This window comes from Ctenopharyngodon idella, chromosome 22, assembly GCF_019924925.1.
Source record: "Ctenopharyngodon idella isolate HZGC_01 chromosome 22, HZGC01, whole genome shotgun sequence".
NCBI lineage: Eukaryota > Metazoa > Chordata > Actinopteri > Cypriniformes > Xenocyprididae > Ctenopharyngodon > Ctenopharyngodon idella.
Window position 1 is genome coordinate 6,963,308 of NC_067241.1, and position 20,643 is coordinate 6,983,950.

At 36.3% G+C, this 20,643-nt stretch overlaps 1 protein-coding gene across 2 annotated transcripts in view; it reads left to right on the plus strand.

Moving 5' to 3' along the window:
- Positions 1 to 20,643, plus strand: part of ephb2a (eph receptor B2a) — a 70,769-nt gene that overhangs the window by 12,743 nt on the left and 37,383 nt on the right. For both annotated transcript variants that reach the window (XM_051880483.1, XM_051880484.1), the window contains exons 2-3: positions 3,607 to 3,671; positions 3,978 to 4,662. In XM_051880483.1, the coding sequence (XP_051736443.1) occupies positions 3,607 to 3,671; positions 3,978 to 4,662 (750 nt within the window). The remainder of the gene's footprint in view (positions 1 to 3,606; positions 3,672 to 3,977; positions 4,663 to 20,643) is intronic.

Consider the following 20,643-nt stretch of genomic DNA (forward strand, 5'->3'; position numbering starts at 1 on the left):
AGTATGAAAATACAAAGGAACATTGCGGCCGTAAAAAAAAACATTAAGTGTAGCTTATAGATTCTCAAGAGCACCATCACAAGAGCAAATTAAACTTCAAGTATTCATCTTCTCAGCCTCTGTTAGATGAAATGGTGTTTACTGAGCTTGCATAGATTTGTTACCCATAGTGTTTACCAGTTTCTCCACTTAAAATTTCACTGTTGATATTTTGGCTCACTCGTAGTAACATCAAGAGTGGAGGAAACTAGTATGTTTATCATGTTGGTGCGTTTTAATCAACATTACTTAATCCTACCTGCTTACTATGATGTTGTGACAGTTTTTATGGGTATTTTGAGGTATATTCGTCTCCATTTGAAGAAAAATGTTTTTTTTTTTTTTTACTTTAGCATGGATAGCATAAGGTCCTAAAGAGAGTGATTTTTGTTTGAGGATGATGAGGATCTGTGGATGTGGGGTGCGTGCTTCTGTTCACCGCATTGGCACGGCTCAGCATGTGCAAACTGGGTGATGAAATGAATAAATAAAAAATGTGGGACTGAAAGTTGTGCTTTGGCACGCTGACCTAAAATCCAGTGAAGACTCGCCATGTTTCCCGTGGGATTAATCCAGTGTGGCATACAGAGTGTAGCGCAGCCTGTAAGGATTATATGTACTGGACTTGGGCTCCCGCTGCCCTACTTTTCATTAAAATATAGAGAGCTAGAGAGAGAGAGAGAGAGAGAGAGAGAGGGAGAGAGATTGCATGAATGCCTGGACAGATGGAGTGGGGGTTTGATTAAACAGTGAACCAAGTACTGGGAAATGCTACAACTTTTTCTTTCAATGCAGAGACAGTTGTAGTTTACTGGTTTTCTTGATATTGTTGCAGGGATGTTTTACTTGAATGAATGAGGCTGTATTAATAATAATGTTTTGTGCTTTTTTGTTTGACCCATGAGCTTATAAAGAGGATTGTTTGTTTCCTCTTGTATTTTCCTCCCAGGCTCATCATATTCTCACACTCACAGTCCTAAACACACAGTGATGTTGCTGTTCCTGAGAGAAATATCTTTGGTTGCCCCTGAGCTGCAGAAGCTGCTGAAATATAAATGAGACACTTAATGGCTGAGGCTGTATCGAGCTAGTGTTTACAGGGATCCCAGGATTGTGTGTCACGGGGCTTCTGGCTTCGATCTCAGGAAGTCCTCTTGCCACTTGCCAAATTCCGATTCATAAATGCCACGGGGAGTCTGTGTGTCACACTGGATGTGTTTATGTTGCCTTGACTGGGGCTCATATGCTCAGGCAGGACCCCCAATTGTGATCCTCCCTCATGACATGAAAAATGCTCAGTTACATTTCTTTTATACATAAAAATAAACAGCTATACACCGTACTACAGCCTTGGACAGATGGTTGTACTCTAATTTTTCTAAATATTTGGGGGGGGGAAAAACATTCCTGTCTCCATTCTGAATATTTCACACAATTGGCTTGCGGGATGTTCACATGAAGACCCTATAAAATCAAAATTTGTTGGTGGTTTTGCGACTTAGTTCTTATTTGTTAGCTTTGATGCTGTCTGTATGCAAGTGTGCTCCTTAAAAATCACTTTTTTTGGCAGATATGCTAATTTAAAGGGGACCTATAATGCCCTGTCTGTGAAGTTTTTTGTAGCTCAAAATACCCCACAGATCATTTATTGTAGCTTGTCAAATTAAATGCAAATGAGCTGCTGCTCCCGGCCCCCTTTCCAGAAGAGCGTGGAGCTTTAACAGCTTGTGTTTCGGTTGTTCAACAACAACAAAGTTGGAGAATCTCACGCAGCCAAAATGACGATTGTCAGTAACATTGTTCAGCCTTACATTGTTCAAACCTGAGTCGGACACTGATGGAGAGACTCAGGAAGTTATAACTTTTAGATTGCATCAGGACGTTTCTGAATGGTTAGTGGATAAATTTATGCAGTTATTCGAGTTGATTCAACTCATCGACTAGCATGTCTTTTGTGCAAATCCTGCGTTGAATTGACCCTTGTTTGTGAAGCAGTCCGGTGTAAAATGACGGCATGGTAACAACACTCTACTACAACAACTCTTCCTCTTCTCTAAAGCACCCCTACATGGCCTCGCCCCCTTTGTTGTGTGTTCCCGAGGGAAGGGTTTATGTACATTTTGGAATTTGTGATGTCACCAACCCGGGATGAAGCTCGTTGTAGTCCCTACCAGCCGTTTGTTGTAGTCCTTAAAAGTGATTTCTGTAAAAGGAAATATCTCCCTTTGCATTGAACTTTGAGTGTCGTAACTTTGCAGATGTAAAGCAACATTACACAATAACTAAAGTTAAAAAAGTGAAATCATAATCAAGGACCCCTTTAAAATTTCTGGGAAAACAGACTAAAAATATTGATGACTCATCCTGCACTGCATAGATTTTTGTCCAATAAAAAGCCCTTAGGAATGAGAGTGTCCCGCCCCTCCTAATACCACCTGTCTCCAACTAAAAAGTAGCAAATCATGACTCTGATGTATCTGTAACTCCTGTAAGCCTCCATTTCGCTATGTAAAAGAAAAGGAACAACACTTTTGTCCAGCCCTAATTTCCTGTTTCAATAGGAAATCAGGATGTTTTTTCCATACTTATATGGATTTGGTCCGTATTTATGCAGGGAGGGGTGGGTGTCTAAATGACGATTGAAACCATAAAAAGGCCTTGCATCAACATTAAAAAAACTTTGCTTGTCAAGAAGTGGTAGGTTTTTTATTATTACTATTTAGTTGATATTGGAAATATATTGGACGATATTGGATATTAATTGTGAATGTTCATTTCCTCTTTTTTTATATTTAGATACATTTAATCTTTTAAAATCACTAATTAAAATAAGACTTTTAAATGTAATCTTTCAAAATGAATATCCATTTTTCAGACTGTACATTGTAATGTTGAGATACCTGTACCTAAATTCACTTTTAGTTTTTGATTTTTAAATTATTTTGACAAGCTATTTTAGTATCGACTCACCTTATTTTTGGCCATAAGGTGAAAATAATTGTCTGCTTAGTGGTTTCAACCAGACTTTTAATATCAGATCTTTTTTGATGCTAAAAAGGCTGCTAAAAACACCCTTGCGTTTCATTGACTGCTTCTGGCAATATGCAGAAACCACTTGTACCCATCTAAATAACTCAAAATGTCAGATCAGAGTCATATTTCTAAACTATTTTGTCCTACTTGCCATATTGAATAGAAAGGCACTCTCTATCATCTGGGGCAATTCCAAACTAAATGTGAAGGGAAGCAGATGTTAGAACATGATGTGATCAATCATCTGTGATGGATAGCACTTCCAATCTAGTAATAGCCATTTGTAACATCTGATTAACAATAAGAGTCAAAAAATAGTGAGCTATTACTGCTGTGAAATGGGCAACTGTTATTCTGCATCTCACTGTGTGAGTCATCCTTCATTTAACATTCAGAAAAGCTATCCATTATGCATCATAATTACTGTTAAGAGACTTGAAGAACAATGACCTTACAAATGCTCAAACGTGCAGTAATGGGCTCTTAGCGGCAGCATTTTAAACTTACAGGTTTTTGGTATGCATTTCTTTTCAGATGTGTTGATGGACTCCACGACGGCAACGGCAGAGCTGGGCTGGACGATATATCCATCATTGGGGGTGAGCCTCATTGAAATAATTTAGATGATCAGACCTAGCATAAATGAATAATTCAGTGCACAAATTCAGCATGACTCATGTGGTGCAGAAATAGAAGTTGAAAGAATTCCAAATTAGATTATTTTTAATGCAGTCCATGTCGTTTGTCTCACTTCTGCACATTTTTACCTTAAATGTCATAATGCGTCTGTAATGGTGTGAAACCAGAATGAATGTTCCATAAATATGCAAATAGCAAGAAAAACATGCTTTTACTATTAGTCACACACATTGCTTATTCAAAAATGATCTGTTCTTTGGTTAAAGTGGGAAGAGGTGAGCGGCTACGACGAAAACATGAACACCATCCGCACCTACCAAGTGTGCAATGTCTTCGACGCCAACCAGAACAACTGGGTGCGCACCAAATACATCCGGCGGCGGGGTGCCCAACGGATCCACGTGGAGATGAAGTTCTCCGTGCGAGACTGCAGCAGCATCCCGAATGTCCCTGGCTCTTGCAAGGAGACTTTTAATCTGTACTACTTCGAATCAGACTCTGATGTAGCCACCAAGGTGTATCCCGCCTGGATGGAAAACCCTTGGGTCAAGGTGGACACCATTGCGGCCGATGAGAGTTTCTCCCAGGTGGACCTGGGCGGCCGTGTGATGAAGATCAACACGGAAGTACGCAGCTTTGGGCCGGTGTCCCGTAATGGCTTCTACTTGGCCTTTCAGGATTATGGAGGCTGCATGTCGCTCATCGCCGTAAAGGTTTTCTATCGCAAATGTCCCCGAATTATTCGGAATGGGGCCATCTTTCAGGAGACCTTGTCAGGGGCGGAGAGCACCTCTCTGGTGTCTGCCCGAGGCACTTGTGTACCTAATGGAGAGGAAGTGGATGTACCCATTAAACTGTACTGCAATGGAGATGGGGAGTGGCTGGTACCTATCGGGCGTTGCGTGTGCAAGGCTGGGTACGAGTCTGTGGACAACGGAACTGTGTGTAAAGGTGAGTTTTGTTGCTTATTCAGTATTGCTTATTAGGTATTTTGAATACCTTGAATTGATTTGTTCTTAAAGGGACAGTCCACCAAAAAATTAAAATGGTCACACTCATGATGTTCCAGACCCATATTCTTTTTTATTTGAGTTTTTTTTAACATAGATCATAGATCAACAGGCCGTCAAACTCCAAAATAGACACAAAGCACCATAAAAGTATCCCATATACTTATGGGGTGTATTCCATTTTCTCTGAAGCTGTATGATTTTTGTGGTTGACCAAAATATTAATCATTATTCACTGATCATTTTCTCGCCAATATGTATATATGATGCAAATTGAATGTCTATAACATCAAAATTCTTCATGACTTCAAACCTGTGCATAGGTGCCATATTTGTTATGAGAGCTGCGGGTGAAGATAATCAGTATATAAAGATTTAAATTTCAGTTTGTTTATCACAAAAAAGCTATTGTATGTCTTCAGGTGCCAGATTCATGAAAATCTTCTTAAGAAAGTAGTTAAGAAGTTTCTTAAGATTAATTCTAATAAGTTCATAAGAATGTTCGTGAGAGTGCAATTCTTGAAAAATTCAAATATTTGAGATACTTAATACTTTAATACTTTAAAGGGATAGTATAATAACCAGCTTCCGGCAAACATCTGTACGCAAGTCGACTTACGGCGGAAGCGTAACCTTTGACGCAACGCATGACGTATTGACAGAAGCGCAGAGGATACAGCGAAACAAAACACCAGTCACAAATTAGAAGTCTAAAGTGAGAATTTTTAAGTAGAAATGGTGGAGGATTTCGATATAAGAGAAGAGGAGCTTGAGTTTGTTGCCCAGCCCTATTTGTTTGAACCATGAGAGGCGTCTAAGTTTATACTACTTCTGCATCATGCATCACGTCAGAGGTTACGTTTCAGCTGTAAGTTGAATTCCGTACAAATGTTTGTCGGAAGCTACTTATTATAATTTATAAAGTTTTAAATATGGAAACATGATGAATGGATATGATTTAAATACGATGAATGGATGCACTTTTTTGGGCTTCAAAATCGTGAATGCCATTCTCTACCACTATAAAGCTTGGAAGAGCCAGGATATTTTTTTAATATAACTTCGATTGTGTTCAAAGGAAAAAGAAAAAAGATAGAACATTCTTAAGAGATGTTTTTGGAAATGTAATATACTGTCCGGCCAAAAAAAAAAGTCGCTGTTTGGATTTTAATAGGCAAATACTTAAGAATCTATGAATGGATCATTATTGCAGTGATTATTATTTTTCTAGCGTGTTATATGTTTAGCAACGGTTCTTTTAACCCTTAAAGATGGAGTGTGAAGCTTTTCATTTCTTAAATAACCATGTAGGAAGACACATCATGGCCATATTCCAGGATGACAATGTCAAGATTCACCAGGGTTAAAATTGTGAAAGAATGGTTCAGAAAGCATGAAGAATCATTTTCACACATGAATTGGCACCTCTGAGTCCAGACTTTAAATTCATTGAAAGTCTTTGGGATGTGCTGGAGTAGACTTTACAGAGTGCTCACCTCTTGCATTGTCAATACAAGATCTTGACCAAAATTGATGCCCCTCTTGATGGAAATAACATCACAACATTTATTTCTATTGAGAGGTGCATCATTTTTTGGTCAAGATCTTGTACTAACAATGCAAGAGGTGAGCACTCTGTAAAGTCTACTCCAGCACATCCCAAAAACTTACACTGAGGTTAAGGTCAGTGCCTATTCATGTGTGAAAATGATTCTTCATTCTCCCTCCCAACAATTCTTTCACAATTTGAGCCTGATGAATCTTGACATTGTCATCCTGGAATATGGCCATGATGCATCTTAATACATGGTTGTTTAAGAAATGAAAAGCTACACACTCCATCTTTTAGGGTTAAAAGAACCGTTGCCAAACATATAACATGCTAGAAACATAATAATCACTATAATGATGATCCATCCATAGACTCTTAAGTATTTGCCTATTAAAATCCAAACAGTGACTTTTTTTTGGCCGGGCAGTGTATATTCTTTATTCTTAAGTTAGAAAATTAGAAGAAAATAGCAGTTCAGAAGAATTTTATTCTTAATGTTTCGTGAATCCGTACCCAGAAGATATTGAGTCATACAGACTTTACGGTGCTTTATAGTACTTTTATGTACTTTTCTTGGGCTTGACAGCACATAAAATATACTAAAGTTAATATATTTCACAAAACTTTTTGTCTAACAAAGATAGATTTAAAATTAGAGTTTGAAACCACATTAGGCAGTGTTAATTAATAATTCATTTAAAAAAATTAATTTCAACTGTTCTTTAAAGTTTGCCATTTTCATCTTTGTCTGGTTGTTGTTACTTAAATGAGCATTTTCTAGCATATTTGACCCTTAAAAATGACTTTCATCAGTGTAACAGGATGTTGTCAGGATGATTTAGATGTTACCACATGAAGCACATTTTTAGGTAGCCTGACAAAACATTTTTTACAGTGCCGGATGCCAGCAATGATAAATAAATAATGAATAGCCTCAGCTTCAGCCTCAGATTTCTGCACCCACATAAAACACCATGAAATAGAGATACATCGCCAAATTATGAAAAAGCTTGCATACAGATCTTTGTAATTAGTCTTTTTGATTATTATTATTTGTATCCAATGACAGAAAAGAAGGACTTAATGTCCTTCCTGAATGCACGCACACACACACACACACACACACACACACACACACACACACACACACACACACACACACACACACACACACATTACAGAGTCTTACTATTGAGAGCTGCCCTGCAGGTACAAAACATTCACTGGCCTTACCCTTATGAAAGCCAGTTGAAAGACATCAGGCCATTGTGCCTGTTTCTATCCATGTGCAGAGGTTTTCTTCAGTTACAATCAGAGTTATTTCAATCTAAATCCACACACGCGCATGCACACAAGCACTGACCCTTAAAGCTGTTTTTATAACATGAGATTTTGCCATTATTCTTGCATTGCTCGACAAGGAAGTAGCTCTCTGTCTGTGAGAACAAGGGAGCCATAATGAATAGAAATCCTCCAGTCAGTTGTAATGCTGCCTTGATAGGTTGGAATGAATAGAGGGATTTGGGTAGAAAAAGGTGTTTTTTTTTCACCCTCGCTCAGCACTCGGCAGATATGATTACATTCAAGGAGAGCATGGCGGCGATGAGGGAATGATTTTGGCAGGGTTCTCCTGGGTACTGTTGACAGAATCTAAATTACTAATATCCCCCCATCTGGAGCAGCTGATGGATGGAAATCGGCAATATCCTGGGCGAGCACAAGCCAGACCATCTCTTTTATTTCCCCTGGTGTTAATCCTCCTCGCTGCCACCACTTTAATGACACTCCTAATTGACTAATTTGCAGTGCGCAGGGGGAGCTGGGTGGACGCTTAGACTCTGCTCTCCCTGGCGAGTCCATTCAGAAATCAAGCACAAATAATGAATCCCCCTGTGGTTGTTAACCAAGGGCTGCATGTAGACAAATGGATTTATGAGTTCCATTTTCTGTCTCTAAAGGAAATATGCAGTAGCAATACTCATTAAAGCCAAGTATAGACATAATGGTCTAATTGATAGCAAGCTTGATGTGTAATTCTCTTATACTGTAATGTTACTGGTACAATGGCACAGCACTGCATGCTTCAGGTCAGTGCAACTTCAAAAGCCCTTCGTGAGTGGTTTCATCTCAGTGGCTGTTTTTTTTTTTTTTTTTTTTAAGGCCTTACAGTGCTCAACAATAAGGATTTTTGTCTGCTGGATAATTGGACTCAGGACCGTAGTTTTGTACTTGTCCTGCCTATGTTTTTAATGGCCCCACCACATAAAAATAATTTTAATTATATATATTTTTAATTAATTGGTTTTAAATAATTTTTTTAATAAAATAAATAATAAAAAATAAATACATCTTTATTAAATTTGCTCAAAAATAAGGATTTTTGTCTAGTACTTAAAAATTGTACTTGCCTTGCCAATGTTTTTAATTAACGGCATAAAACAATAACTTATAATTACAATAATAACAATAACTTGTATATAATAAATAATATAACATTTAATTGTTTTTATTAATTAGTTTTAAATTAATATTTGAATATATTAATATTTATAAATTATAAAAATACAATTTTATGATTTTTTTGAACATTTTTATTAAATTTGCAACAAGCATATATATATATAATTTTTTTTTTTTTTTCAAATAGCTCTGCCAATGTTTTTGCTGGCCGCAACATATACATTGATTTTGATTATTATTATTATTATTTTTTTATTTTTATAATAATTTTCTTTTTGTATAATTTCTTAATAAAAAAATGTACATATTTATATTTTCTAAAAATATATATTTAAATTATTATATTTCATAAAGTACAATTATAACTTTTTACATAATTTTTAATGCATTTTATTGAATGTAATTACTTATTTTTTCATATATGTCATAAATAAATACATATATTAAAAAAAAATACCAAAAAAGCAACAATATTCAATCATTTATTATGTTTTTCAGCAAGAATAGCTATAAATTATACTGACCCAAAACTCTCTCACACTGGCCCTGGGCCATCGGGCCATTCTTATTGTTGAGTCCTGTCTTATATTTAGCCTTTTGAATCATGACTAACCATCCTTATGAAAGGAAGTACAGGAACAGCTTGTGAAATATAATTTACATATATCTTGTGCCAGGAACGCCTCTTCTCTCCATAGCCAAGATTTGAGACTCACCCACACCTCAAGTAATTTTAGTGGTAGCACTAATTCAGTTAATCTAACTGGCCTTCTGACCCTCTCTATTCTTCTCTTGAGATGTTCTTCAGCCCTCTCGCTGTCATTCAGATGTGGTTTGTGATGGATATTATTGACTGGCCTTCTAGATTGCATTTCATAAGTAATTACATAGACCTCATGGTACAGTCTCTGCTTGTTTTAACGTTTAATGATTATAAATAGCGAAATTCAACTGGACAGTGTTGGCTGCAGATGAATTACCTCTAGTGTATGGAGCTGGACTATGGCCAATCCCTTAAGCCAAGCCCGCCTTTGTCTTAAAACAAGATGAATGTCGGCTGATTTTGCTTATATTGTGTTATGGCCAATCAATACATTCCTCCACGGACAGCCGTAATGTGCATTTGTTTCAGTATGTTGACCTTTCAATTAGAAGTAATGGTTTTGTTATCTTGTTATCTTTGAATATGATATTTTACTATCTAGGGAGTACCTTAGGCCTAAACCTCATTTTTTGATTTGTTGGAGTAACCTCAAAGCTAAAAGCTTACAGTAAATCAAGGCTGTATATTCTTTATTATGTAAATGTCTGAAGTGTTACATTTGCTAAATCCTGAGTGTCCACTGGAATGTTGTATCTATCTTTTAATCTTTCACTGTTGTGACCTTTGTGCAATGCTGCCGCTATTTAAAAGCTCTCGTTTCATGTATTTACTAGCTGGATAATGTGTTTAGATGGGCACTATAGATCATAATGTACCAACACTCTCTGTTTTCAGCACATAGGGGTCACAGTGTCTGACTGTTCCTCAATTTCCTCAACCTTTACGACTGTAGTTTTTTTATGACATACAGAGGAGCTATGGATGGGTAAAAACAGATTTTTTTGGGTTAATCGTGATCTTCATTTGTTGGATAACTGGCTTGTCTAATGTATTTTGATTCAAACAAATGACTCTTATTAGTCGTTGGTGAATCAGAAGCATGCAGTGCAACCAGTGTAGCCGATTCTCAAACAAATGACTCTTATGAGGCGGTTCTTTTTAGTGAATCAGGAGCAGTGTGACCAGTGTAGTAGAACTTGCACTTCCACAGGAAAAGCTAGCGGGAAAAGCTGCCCGTAACTTGCTGGTCTAGGATCAGTTTTCTCCGGAATAATAGCATATTGGCTAAACATTTGGCAAGTGATCCAGCACATATGTGTTTGTACTCTGGAGAGCATCAAAGGTTTCTATTTACAACATATTTTGCAGCGTTGACCAATATAGCCAATCACAGACACATTTGTTGATTTCTTGAACGTAATTGCCAATCAGAGGTGTGAGTTCTGCACGCTCACGAATCCTCTCATTATAACAAACGAAGTGTATAAAATATGTAAATAAATGATTCATTGTGCAGTGTAGACAGCTTCATATTATAATGTAGCTTTGTGAGATAGCGATTAACTAAAATGAATGACAGCTTTTTTGTGATTATAAAGAGAGCGCTTTTTCTACGCTTTATGCCATGCCAAATCACACAAGCAGTAGCTATGCTTGGTTTTCTGTAAATTTTACTGTGGTTTGTGAATGTAGTTGCTTTAAAAGGTTAGTTCACCCAAAAATGAAGTTTCTGTCATTAGTACTCACCCTCATGTCGTCCCAAACCTGTAAGACCTTTGTTTGTCTTCGGAACAGATATTTTTGATGAAATCTGAGGTTATCTGATCCACACATTGGCAGCAACGACATTGCACATTTTGAGGTCCAGAAAGGTACTAAAGACATCGTTAAAACCATCAACGTGACTACAGTGGTTCAACCTTAATATTATGAAGTGACGAGAATACATTTTGTGCGCAAAAACAAAACAAAAATAACAACTTTATTAACCGAACAAATTCGGTTGTCCCCTGTCATACTGCTACGCTATTTTCGTTGCAGAGCTTCTGTGTTTATGTCTGAACGCGGGCTCAGTATTGGCTGGCTTCTGCGTCGTGCTGCTCATTTTTTTACCCCGAAAAAATGGAAATGAAATGTGACACAGTGAGGCACATTGGGACCATATGACAGCTTAAAATGATATGTGATCTAATAAAAAAATATACAAGGCAAACTAAAATATTTTGTTGATAAAATACAATTATCAACTTTTCCATATAACATAAAGTTTTTTTTTTAATTAATTAAAAATAAACTAAATGAACACACCACAAAACAAAGTTATACAGCATAGTTCAAATCAGTGTGGGCAAACAGATGAAGAAACATTCAGAAAACAGAGCTGAACACAACACACACTGCTTTCACAGAACAGGAGACAAATAGTATTAATCATTTCTGAATCTGAACATGGAACACTGAATCTCAGTTTTTATTCTCCTGTTTCTCATGGTTTCTTAGTATAATTCAAAGAAGTTATTAATGTGAATTATATATCGCTAACCAAATAGCATAGTTCTAATAGCGGGGCACATTGTAACACAATGTTACAATGTGCCCCACTTGCACTACTGGGATTTAAACCTGACTAGTGTCTTCTGCTAGTTAGCTAAGGATTAAAGAACCATCTAAACTGCCAAATAACAGATTAGAGATTAAAATAATAGCAGATTTGTCTTATTTTAAATAAACAATAAAAACTAAGATGAGAAATTTACTTTTGCTATGGTTAAATGATCAGTGATATTTCCAAAGATTTTTGAATGAATTTGGTGCATTTTTTTCTCTAAATAGTGTTGATATGGCAACTAATAAATACAATAAGTTTTGTCATGGAAACTTTTAAACCAAGTGTGTTACAACTAGCCTCACTTTAGGTGGTGCCCCGCTCACCCCTTGTTCAAAAAGAGTCACCGGTTTGAATGAGTCTGAAACTCCACCTTTGTATAATTTACAGCATTGGCACATTTATCAGAGAGAATATTTCTTGTGTGAAACAAAATGGACATTTTAACTAAAATATAACCAAACCAATCAAATGAGATTCAAATCGAACCAGTATTATTTTAGTAGTATTTATATGATTTGCATACATTTCCAAGTAATTGATGTACTTTTATTTAGCTTTTATTTTTTAGCAATTTTAGTACTTCAACTTAAACTTATTTCAGTTAAGTGCCAAGGCAACATTTCTCATTTAAGTTTTCATCTAATTTTTTATATTTTTATTTTATTTCAGCTTTATTTTAAATATTGAAAATTATTTTTAATAGTTTTAGTTTTAGTTAACAATAACACTGAATTGAGTAGAGAAGTATATAACAATACCCAGCCTATAGAGAGAACAGTACAATAGATCACGTAGGCTGCTTCAATGTCCTCACATTGGAAATGGTTCTAGAATATCAGTCATATGACACATTCACCGTGACAAAGGGTATTGTATGTGTCTGGATGTAATTATATATGGCAGTGAGACTGCACTGTGGATGTGGGGTCTGGAAAGTCCCAAGATGAACCGTGTTATTCGGCATGGCAGTAAAGAAGGGTGCTGGAGTCTGTCTCCTGAACTGACTTTATCAGGTACAGCTCTCTAATCCAATCCCTGCCGCACATTGCTGCAGGGAGGCCGTCTGCAACCTTATTTGTTCCTGTGACAGAGGATGTATTTCAATTTGTTTCACCACAGGACTGAATGTAAAGTGCCTGCAGTCAGGCTATACAGAAACCAAATCAGTTTATTTGTCCGCGCAGAAGAAAAGCACACACATACAGTATACATCGCAAACTCCACATATGCATACAATATCTGCGTATTTATGACAACTTGCCCTTAGTCTGCAAGGTTATGTTACAATCCCTGGATATTAAATCAAAAGCTTTGGTCTTAAAGAATATATATCACACTTCTGAAGAAGGTTAAGTGGTCATGCAAGGCCAGGCCATTAATCTATAGTTTTTGTTTTCTATCATACAGTGGATTATTGAGGATTTGTTTGGATTGCTTCCTCATTCCACATCTCACAAAACATTGATGTTAACATGTTGACCGGTGGAGACCATCTGATCTCTTCACTGCCTTTTTTATTTAGCTGAGAGCGCAAATGATAATAATAAGATGGTTACGTTTTTATTATGTGCTGAGATTTCATGTTTTCATGTCGTTTTGGTTTGCTGTGATAGACACTGCAGCTGCTGAGATGCAGAAGCTTTATACACAGTGTTAAGACAGAAGAGCAACTGACTTGCATAAGCCCTTTGATCATTCTCCTTGCTGTGAAAAACCAATCCGCTCTGATATTCCACTTATTTTAAATATAAACCCTGAATTTCAAGGCTTGACACATGCATTCTGACTTTTTCTAAGTAATACTTATACTGTTATGCTCAGTGTGAAAGTGCTGCAATTATACGTTGCTTGCAGGTATTATTGAAGTGTAATTTCCATGACTTCACAACCTGTGCGATGGCTTCCTATAGATATGGCACTTTTTATAAAAATAGTACCAAACAGAGCCTGACACTCTTAAAATATATATTTTTTCCCCCTTTTATTTTAACAAATGATCACTAATATCTTAAATCATCAACCTCAGTCAGGTCAAATTAAATAACATAGGAGCTGTGTTTTTGTTTGCTACAATTTGCGTAGATTATTATTATTAGTAGTATTAATATTAATAAGTTTAGACTAGTCGGTTGCAAACTTTCCAGTTAAATGTTAATGAAATTAGTCATTGTGCACATTCCTAATAATTATTTAGGTTTATTTTATAATATATATTTTTAAAACATCTCATAGGTCTCGCAAATGAAAACGCATGGTGTTTGTGCCTTTTTAAAGTATCATGGGATATAGCAGTGTACCGTATTTGTGAAAAGTGCTCTGTATATTAAGGTTGACTGAATATTCACTGAAAGGGATTCAGTTCAAACAATTAGTCTGTTTCTCTTCATTTAAGTTATTAACCTACCTTTTCTTTGATGTGGAAATCAATAGCTCTGTCTTAAATAATGTTTCATAGTTCAAATGCATAATACATAATCATGCCATATCTGAGCTTTTTGGGTTTAAATATTGTAAGATTTTTATGATGAAACTGAATGAAAGTGCTTTGTGTCTTACTCCTTTTTTTTCTTTTTTTTTTTTTTTTCTTCTTTTTCTGGGGGTATATGTCACTTTCTCATTTGTCATTAGCTTATGTCAGCATTCAGCATGGTTTGTTTAAAGGCTTTCAAGGCAGAAATGCTTTGCGTGTATTGGACTGTTCATTGAAGCGGACTGTTTTTGAGGTGACCTTTGTGTCTAAAGACGTTAGGCTTATGATAAGGGCAAATCTGAATTTTGGTGTGTTCCTTGTTGCAATAAAGTCAAAACATTGCCATCAATGTAATTTTTTGACAAGGGCTTTTATGGGCTATACCATTCGGTACAAATACTAAATGTGTTGTTATAAGTGAGTACAAATTGTCCACAATCACTTCCCTTTCCTTCTGAGAGACATGAAAACCTGTATGGAAATAAAAGATGAGGCTTCATTGGAGCATGGGGTTAATCAATGCTGAGAGCTTGATGTCCACACCGGAGCTGCCTGGCCCTCATCTCTTTGATGGGAGGCAGGTGTCCTGTTGTCATCGATAAGGGGGCTCATTGATCAAAGGCCCTTCAGGAGTCCAGTGCTCATCCATCAGACTCCAGCGGCCAGGCAATGTCACGGAAACGAGGACTGTCAGTGTCTCTCCTCCTCACACATCACCATGAAAGAAAGCGCTTCACTGGCCAGGCAAAAAAAAAAAGTTAACTTGGAGGGGTTTTTTTGTTCCCTTTTTTTATGTAGGTCCATACTAGGGGTGTGGGTGATAGGACCAAAATCTTATTTCACAATATGAGAAGATTTATTTCACGATAATCTTAGTATATTTATTTTAACATTTGATTATTCAATTTCGGTTGTATTTCTTACTACATGTTAAATAAACCTACTGTACCTGAAAAACAGTTTAATTTGTATCTTTGTATATTATATTTGTCCTATTGTTTGTTTGTAATTTGCATCTTTTTTTTTAAATATATTTATGGGCTTTTTGTGCCTTTATTTGGAGGGGACAGTAGAGAGCAGACAGGAAAGCATTGTGCAGAGAGAGGGGGGCAGGATCAGCAAAGGACCTCGAGACGGGAATCGAACTCGGGTCGCCGTGAACGCATTTGCGCCATATGTTGGCACACTAGCCACTAGGCTATCGGTGCCGACGTTCTTATTTTTAATAACAAAACAAAAATGACTATATTGTGATATTGTGACACTTCATAGTCTATAAATATACATTTATTCTTATTAAAAATTCCTATTAAATTTATTCATTCAAGAGCAGTGAGTGATTTTTCTCTTTTTCTTTTGTTGTTTGATTAGCATTAATAGATTTATTATGCATTATTAATCCACCTATTTTTATGCATTTTGCCCATGCATTTTAGGGATATTGCATAAACGCTGGATGGAAATGACAAGATGCACACAAATTTTAAAAATGTGCATAAAAAACATATGCATGCAATTGAGGCCATTTAGAAGACGTGCGCATAAACTATGATTGAAACATATTTACCGAATAAATCCCTTAATGTGCAACAAAAAACTCACGTGACTGTGCCTCAACAGTGGATGTGATTGGATAACTGGACTAACAAGTGGACCAATTTCATTTCACCGCATCTCAAATATTGGTTTGATCATTTCAAAATGCCTGAGCCAAAGTCTGTCATCAAATGATTTGGTTTAATTTCCTCCCAGAAGCATTTCACATGATTGTGTTCCCAAACACCATGGGCATCCGAACGCAAGATAACATGACAGCATGTATTTGTGTCTCATCTGCGCGCTCTGAGACACAAGTCATTTATGATGTAGGAAAAAAGAGCCACAGTGACATCCCTGATTGCAGCAACTTCCATTTTTTTTACACTTCTTTTGAGGCAATTTCCAAGGAAGTGACGATTTTGTTCTCTTGAACATATGGGATGGAAATGGTGCTTTATTTACAAATGTTTTATGCGATATTCCAAATTTGTGCATAAGTTAAATTTGCAACTTTGTATGGAAACATAGCCAATGACACAGACAGCAGCATGTTAATTATGTCTCTTTAAGACAGAATGCACTGATCCAATATACTGACACACATCCGGTTTCTCCCAACTATTTATGTTCACATGATGGGCATTTTGATTTAATTGTGTGTGTATTTGACCATTCAATCACAATAAGCCAAGAAAAGAGAACTGATTTTGGGATCTCATGCTATCTGGGAGGTGGCTTTCTGTGCTTGCGCTTCAGGTGTTTGTCAGTCATTATGAGTACACATTGAGATCTTTTTACATAACTTATTGTGCTTAATAATTCTTTTTAATGTCATGCATGTCCCAATCTTTATTTTCTCATTCATGCATGTTTCTTTATCACTTTAAAGTAACTTTAAGTAGTACTGTGCTATCCAGCCCTAGCTGCACAGTGTCACAAAGATAATTTGGAAGAGTCAAAGGCCTCCAGCATGTCGAATCGCAGCTAATTGACCTACATGGGGATGTAAATGGTGCTTAAAACAGGCTGCCCATCGTCGTCTCTGCTCACACATTGGCACACCTGCTTAAATGAGTGACAAAAGGCCTGTGCGGGGGGCACAGAGAAATAGGGCATGTAAGGTCTCTGTTGTGCAGCTGTGAAATGGGGCTGGATCCCAAACTCAGCCAGCGGCTGTTGAAATGGTTTTTATCTTGATCTATCTTCTCAACCAGAAACATAAAAATGACCAAAAAAGGTTTTTTTTTGTAAAATCAGGCATCAGCTTACTGAACCTATTGAGTAAAGTCATTAGCATAAGTTCCAGCCTTATGTAGTTCTCATTGTATGTGGGTGGTTGACATTTAGGGATGATTATTTAGGGAGAAAATGTAGTGAACAAGACAAGAAAATTATATAGTTTGCACTTACCCGTGGCTACTTAGAAAAGTGTGCGATAATTGGACTTTTTCCTTTTTTTTTTTTTTTTTTTTTTTTTTTTTTTTAAACTAACAGCTTGTTTTAGCCACAGTTGGATATTAGTAACAACAGACTTTTTGAAGGACATACAGGAAAAATGTAAGAATTCAGTGTAATGTATTTTTAGGGAAATGTTTTAATTGCTATGCTGCATAGCGGCCTACAAACTTTAAGAGATAGGTACTGAAAAACCATATTAATTGGCCCTCAATCTCAAGTGTTATGGTGGTTATGGCACCGTCTGATTGGCATGTATCATACAACATACTACAGCATATGTTCCATACAGTTGTTTTGAATACACCTAGCATACTTGCAGCATACACAATGCCACATAGCAACAGTGCTTTTAATATAACGCTGACCAAAGATGTTAATGCATATTTGTGTGCGAAAAAACTGACCATAGATCTGTAGCTCTAAAAATAGGCCATGTCATGAAAAAGTAAAAAGTCAGGCAAAAGTCTCCTTCTCGCTTCCAATGTCCTTCAGAGATGTTATCTGTTCTTCCTGGCTGAGCAAGGACTGCTTCTCCATTTAAAAATAAATAAATAAATAAAAAATAAAATGTGGTGACCTTTTTTTTTTTCTTTTTTTTTTTCTAAATCTTACATCATTTATATTTTACATATAAGTTATGCAATTTTTTATGCAAACAACAACAACTATTATTATTATTATTATTATTATTATTTTATTATTATTATTATTTCATTATTATATTATTATTATTTTTGTCCATATAATGAAAGCAGTGTCGAGTGTTATTTGGACCTCTTTTGTGCTCTGAAAAATAGAGAAAATCATACATGTTTGGAACAATATGAGGATGAATAAATGATAACAGACGTTTCATTTTCAATTTCATTCCTTTAATATGCATAATATTATAATATTATAGCATAATATTTGTAATATGCTGTTGTCGAAGCTGACACAACACTAGCAACAAACGTTACTTTGAATACATTTTAAAATACATTTTTGCTATACTACTGCTAACCTTCCCTTTTACCTCCATAATAAAATGAACTCTCCAACAGTATATTAATTTAGCATTTTATCAATTTTCTATTATCTAGTTTGACACAAAATGCATCAGCTTTGAATTTGCATGCTGACCCAAGGGGAAGCACAGTGCTTTGATTAATGTATATTTAACAACTTACTGTCTTTTTGTGTAGGCAAAGGACAAGATTAGCATTATTGACCTGTTGCAAACAATTAAGAGGTTTAGCGAGCGGCCACCCTGAATTGATTTATCACTCCAGAATGTTGTTTAGATAAAGCTGTTTACTTGTGTGAAGCATATTTACCTTTGTCATTTGGATGTTATTTATCAAGCCTCTGAATCATCATCTGAAGATCTGAGATTGAAATGCCCCATCTGAAACCCTCATCACTGTCGGATCAGCTTCATTGTTCGCTACCGCCTGTGTTTTCTGCTAGCTCTGTCCCCAGCAGTGCCGCTGAGTGACACATTCAGATACAGTTGACAACCTCACAAAAGGAACACAGAGCATCTTCTATGCATGAAGTTGACACCACACAATAAGATCTGGTCTGGGTGTCATAACGTCACATAAAAAAGCTTGTTCTATGAACATGGGGGTCTTTGTCTCAGGTAGAGGTTAGCAGATGGAGCTGACACCATTAATATTTACAACTCTAAATGAAATGAATACATTTGGACTGTCAGTCACGGCACAATGGAGGCAGTCAGCAGAAAAAAGCTCCCTGGAGAGCAGAGGCTTAGGCGTCTGTGAGCACTGAAATATTAACACCAAATACTATGAATGAATAAAACAAAATCACTCTCTGAGGAAAATAGCTTTGCAGGTAAACTGGGTGTGTTAAGGGTTTTCTTTTTTGCTCTTTTCAGTAGTACTGTGCCTTGGAAATGTAAATAGGCTATGTTTTAGCATTTGTAGTAGGGATGTGCCCGAACCCTAAATGTGAACTTGGAAAGGCACGGAAAATGAATAATGCATTCTGCGTTTTTGTTTGTTTGTTTGTTTGTTTTTTGTGGACAGTTTTCATGGCATCTGTCTGTATACAGTTTATGGGAGCTTTGATATATGTTCCTGGTTTGGAATTTTATTTAAATTTAAATAAAAATGTAAAAAAAAAAAGCATTCTACAGAGCCTCTAAACGGACATGGTTAGGCTTGCTGCAATAGTCGGTTACATTACAGTACATCAGATTTCACCTATCATGTGAAGATAGTAAGTAGAGATGACTGACAGGACAGTGTCGGAGGATTTGGTGTGCAACAGATCCTGAGCGTCATTGACAAATATCTTTATCAAATATCAGTACCACCGCTCTATATACACAGTTTGGTGATCACAAATTGGAAAGTGAAAATAAAAAGTGAGTGTATACAAATATAATTACCCAACTATATAATTGTGAGAGAATGCAAAAGCATTGAAATATATTTTTTCCTCTCATATTTCTCATATTTCCTCTCACTTATGTGGGGTGTAACATTACTTATATTCACCCCGAATCATACTGTACGGACGTCATGGTTCGGTTCATGCTGGTAGACGAATACAGTCAGTCACAGGTGGTCCACACACCAGAAGTGGGTGCATGCGGTAATGCAATGCTGTTTGCTAACCGCCACAACAGGAAAAAGCACAGAAGAAGAAAAACAGGTGATCTAGATATGCGTGTAATCTCTCAACCAGTGTTTCAACTGTGGAAAGACATCAATAAAACAGCTTGAGAATATCTCACGTACCATTACATTTACCTCAGGCAAGTCATTTAGTCTCCACAGCATGTTAGTTTATTAGAGAAATGAACTCAACAGGGAAGCATTTCACTAAATATGTGCACTATATTAGCTTATATATTTGTTATATTTAATTTACCTGTTAGCAATATCTTTAATGTTTAAATAAATTTGTCATTAAAACAAGTTATGACTGTAACTGTGTAAATAATTATAGTAATGTGCAAGAAAGGGCTCCCTGTATATAGTTTACAGCATTAGCTGAGATAGATTGTTTTTATCTTTAAGAAAATGTTAATTATAATTGAATTTATTTAAAGAGAGAGACCACTGTTTAATAAAAAAAGGAAGAAAAAATAAGCAATTTTATGTTTAGTTTTCTCCCCCCTGCTGTAACGAACCCGTACCGAACTGTGACTTCAGTACCGAAGTATGTACCGAACCGTCATGTTTGTGTACCGGTACATCCCTAATATCTACCATCTCA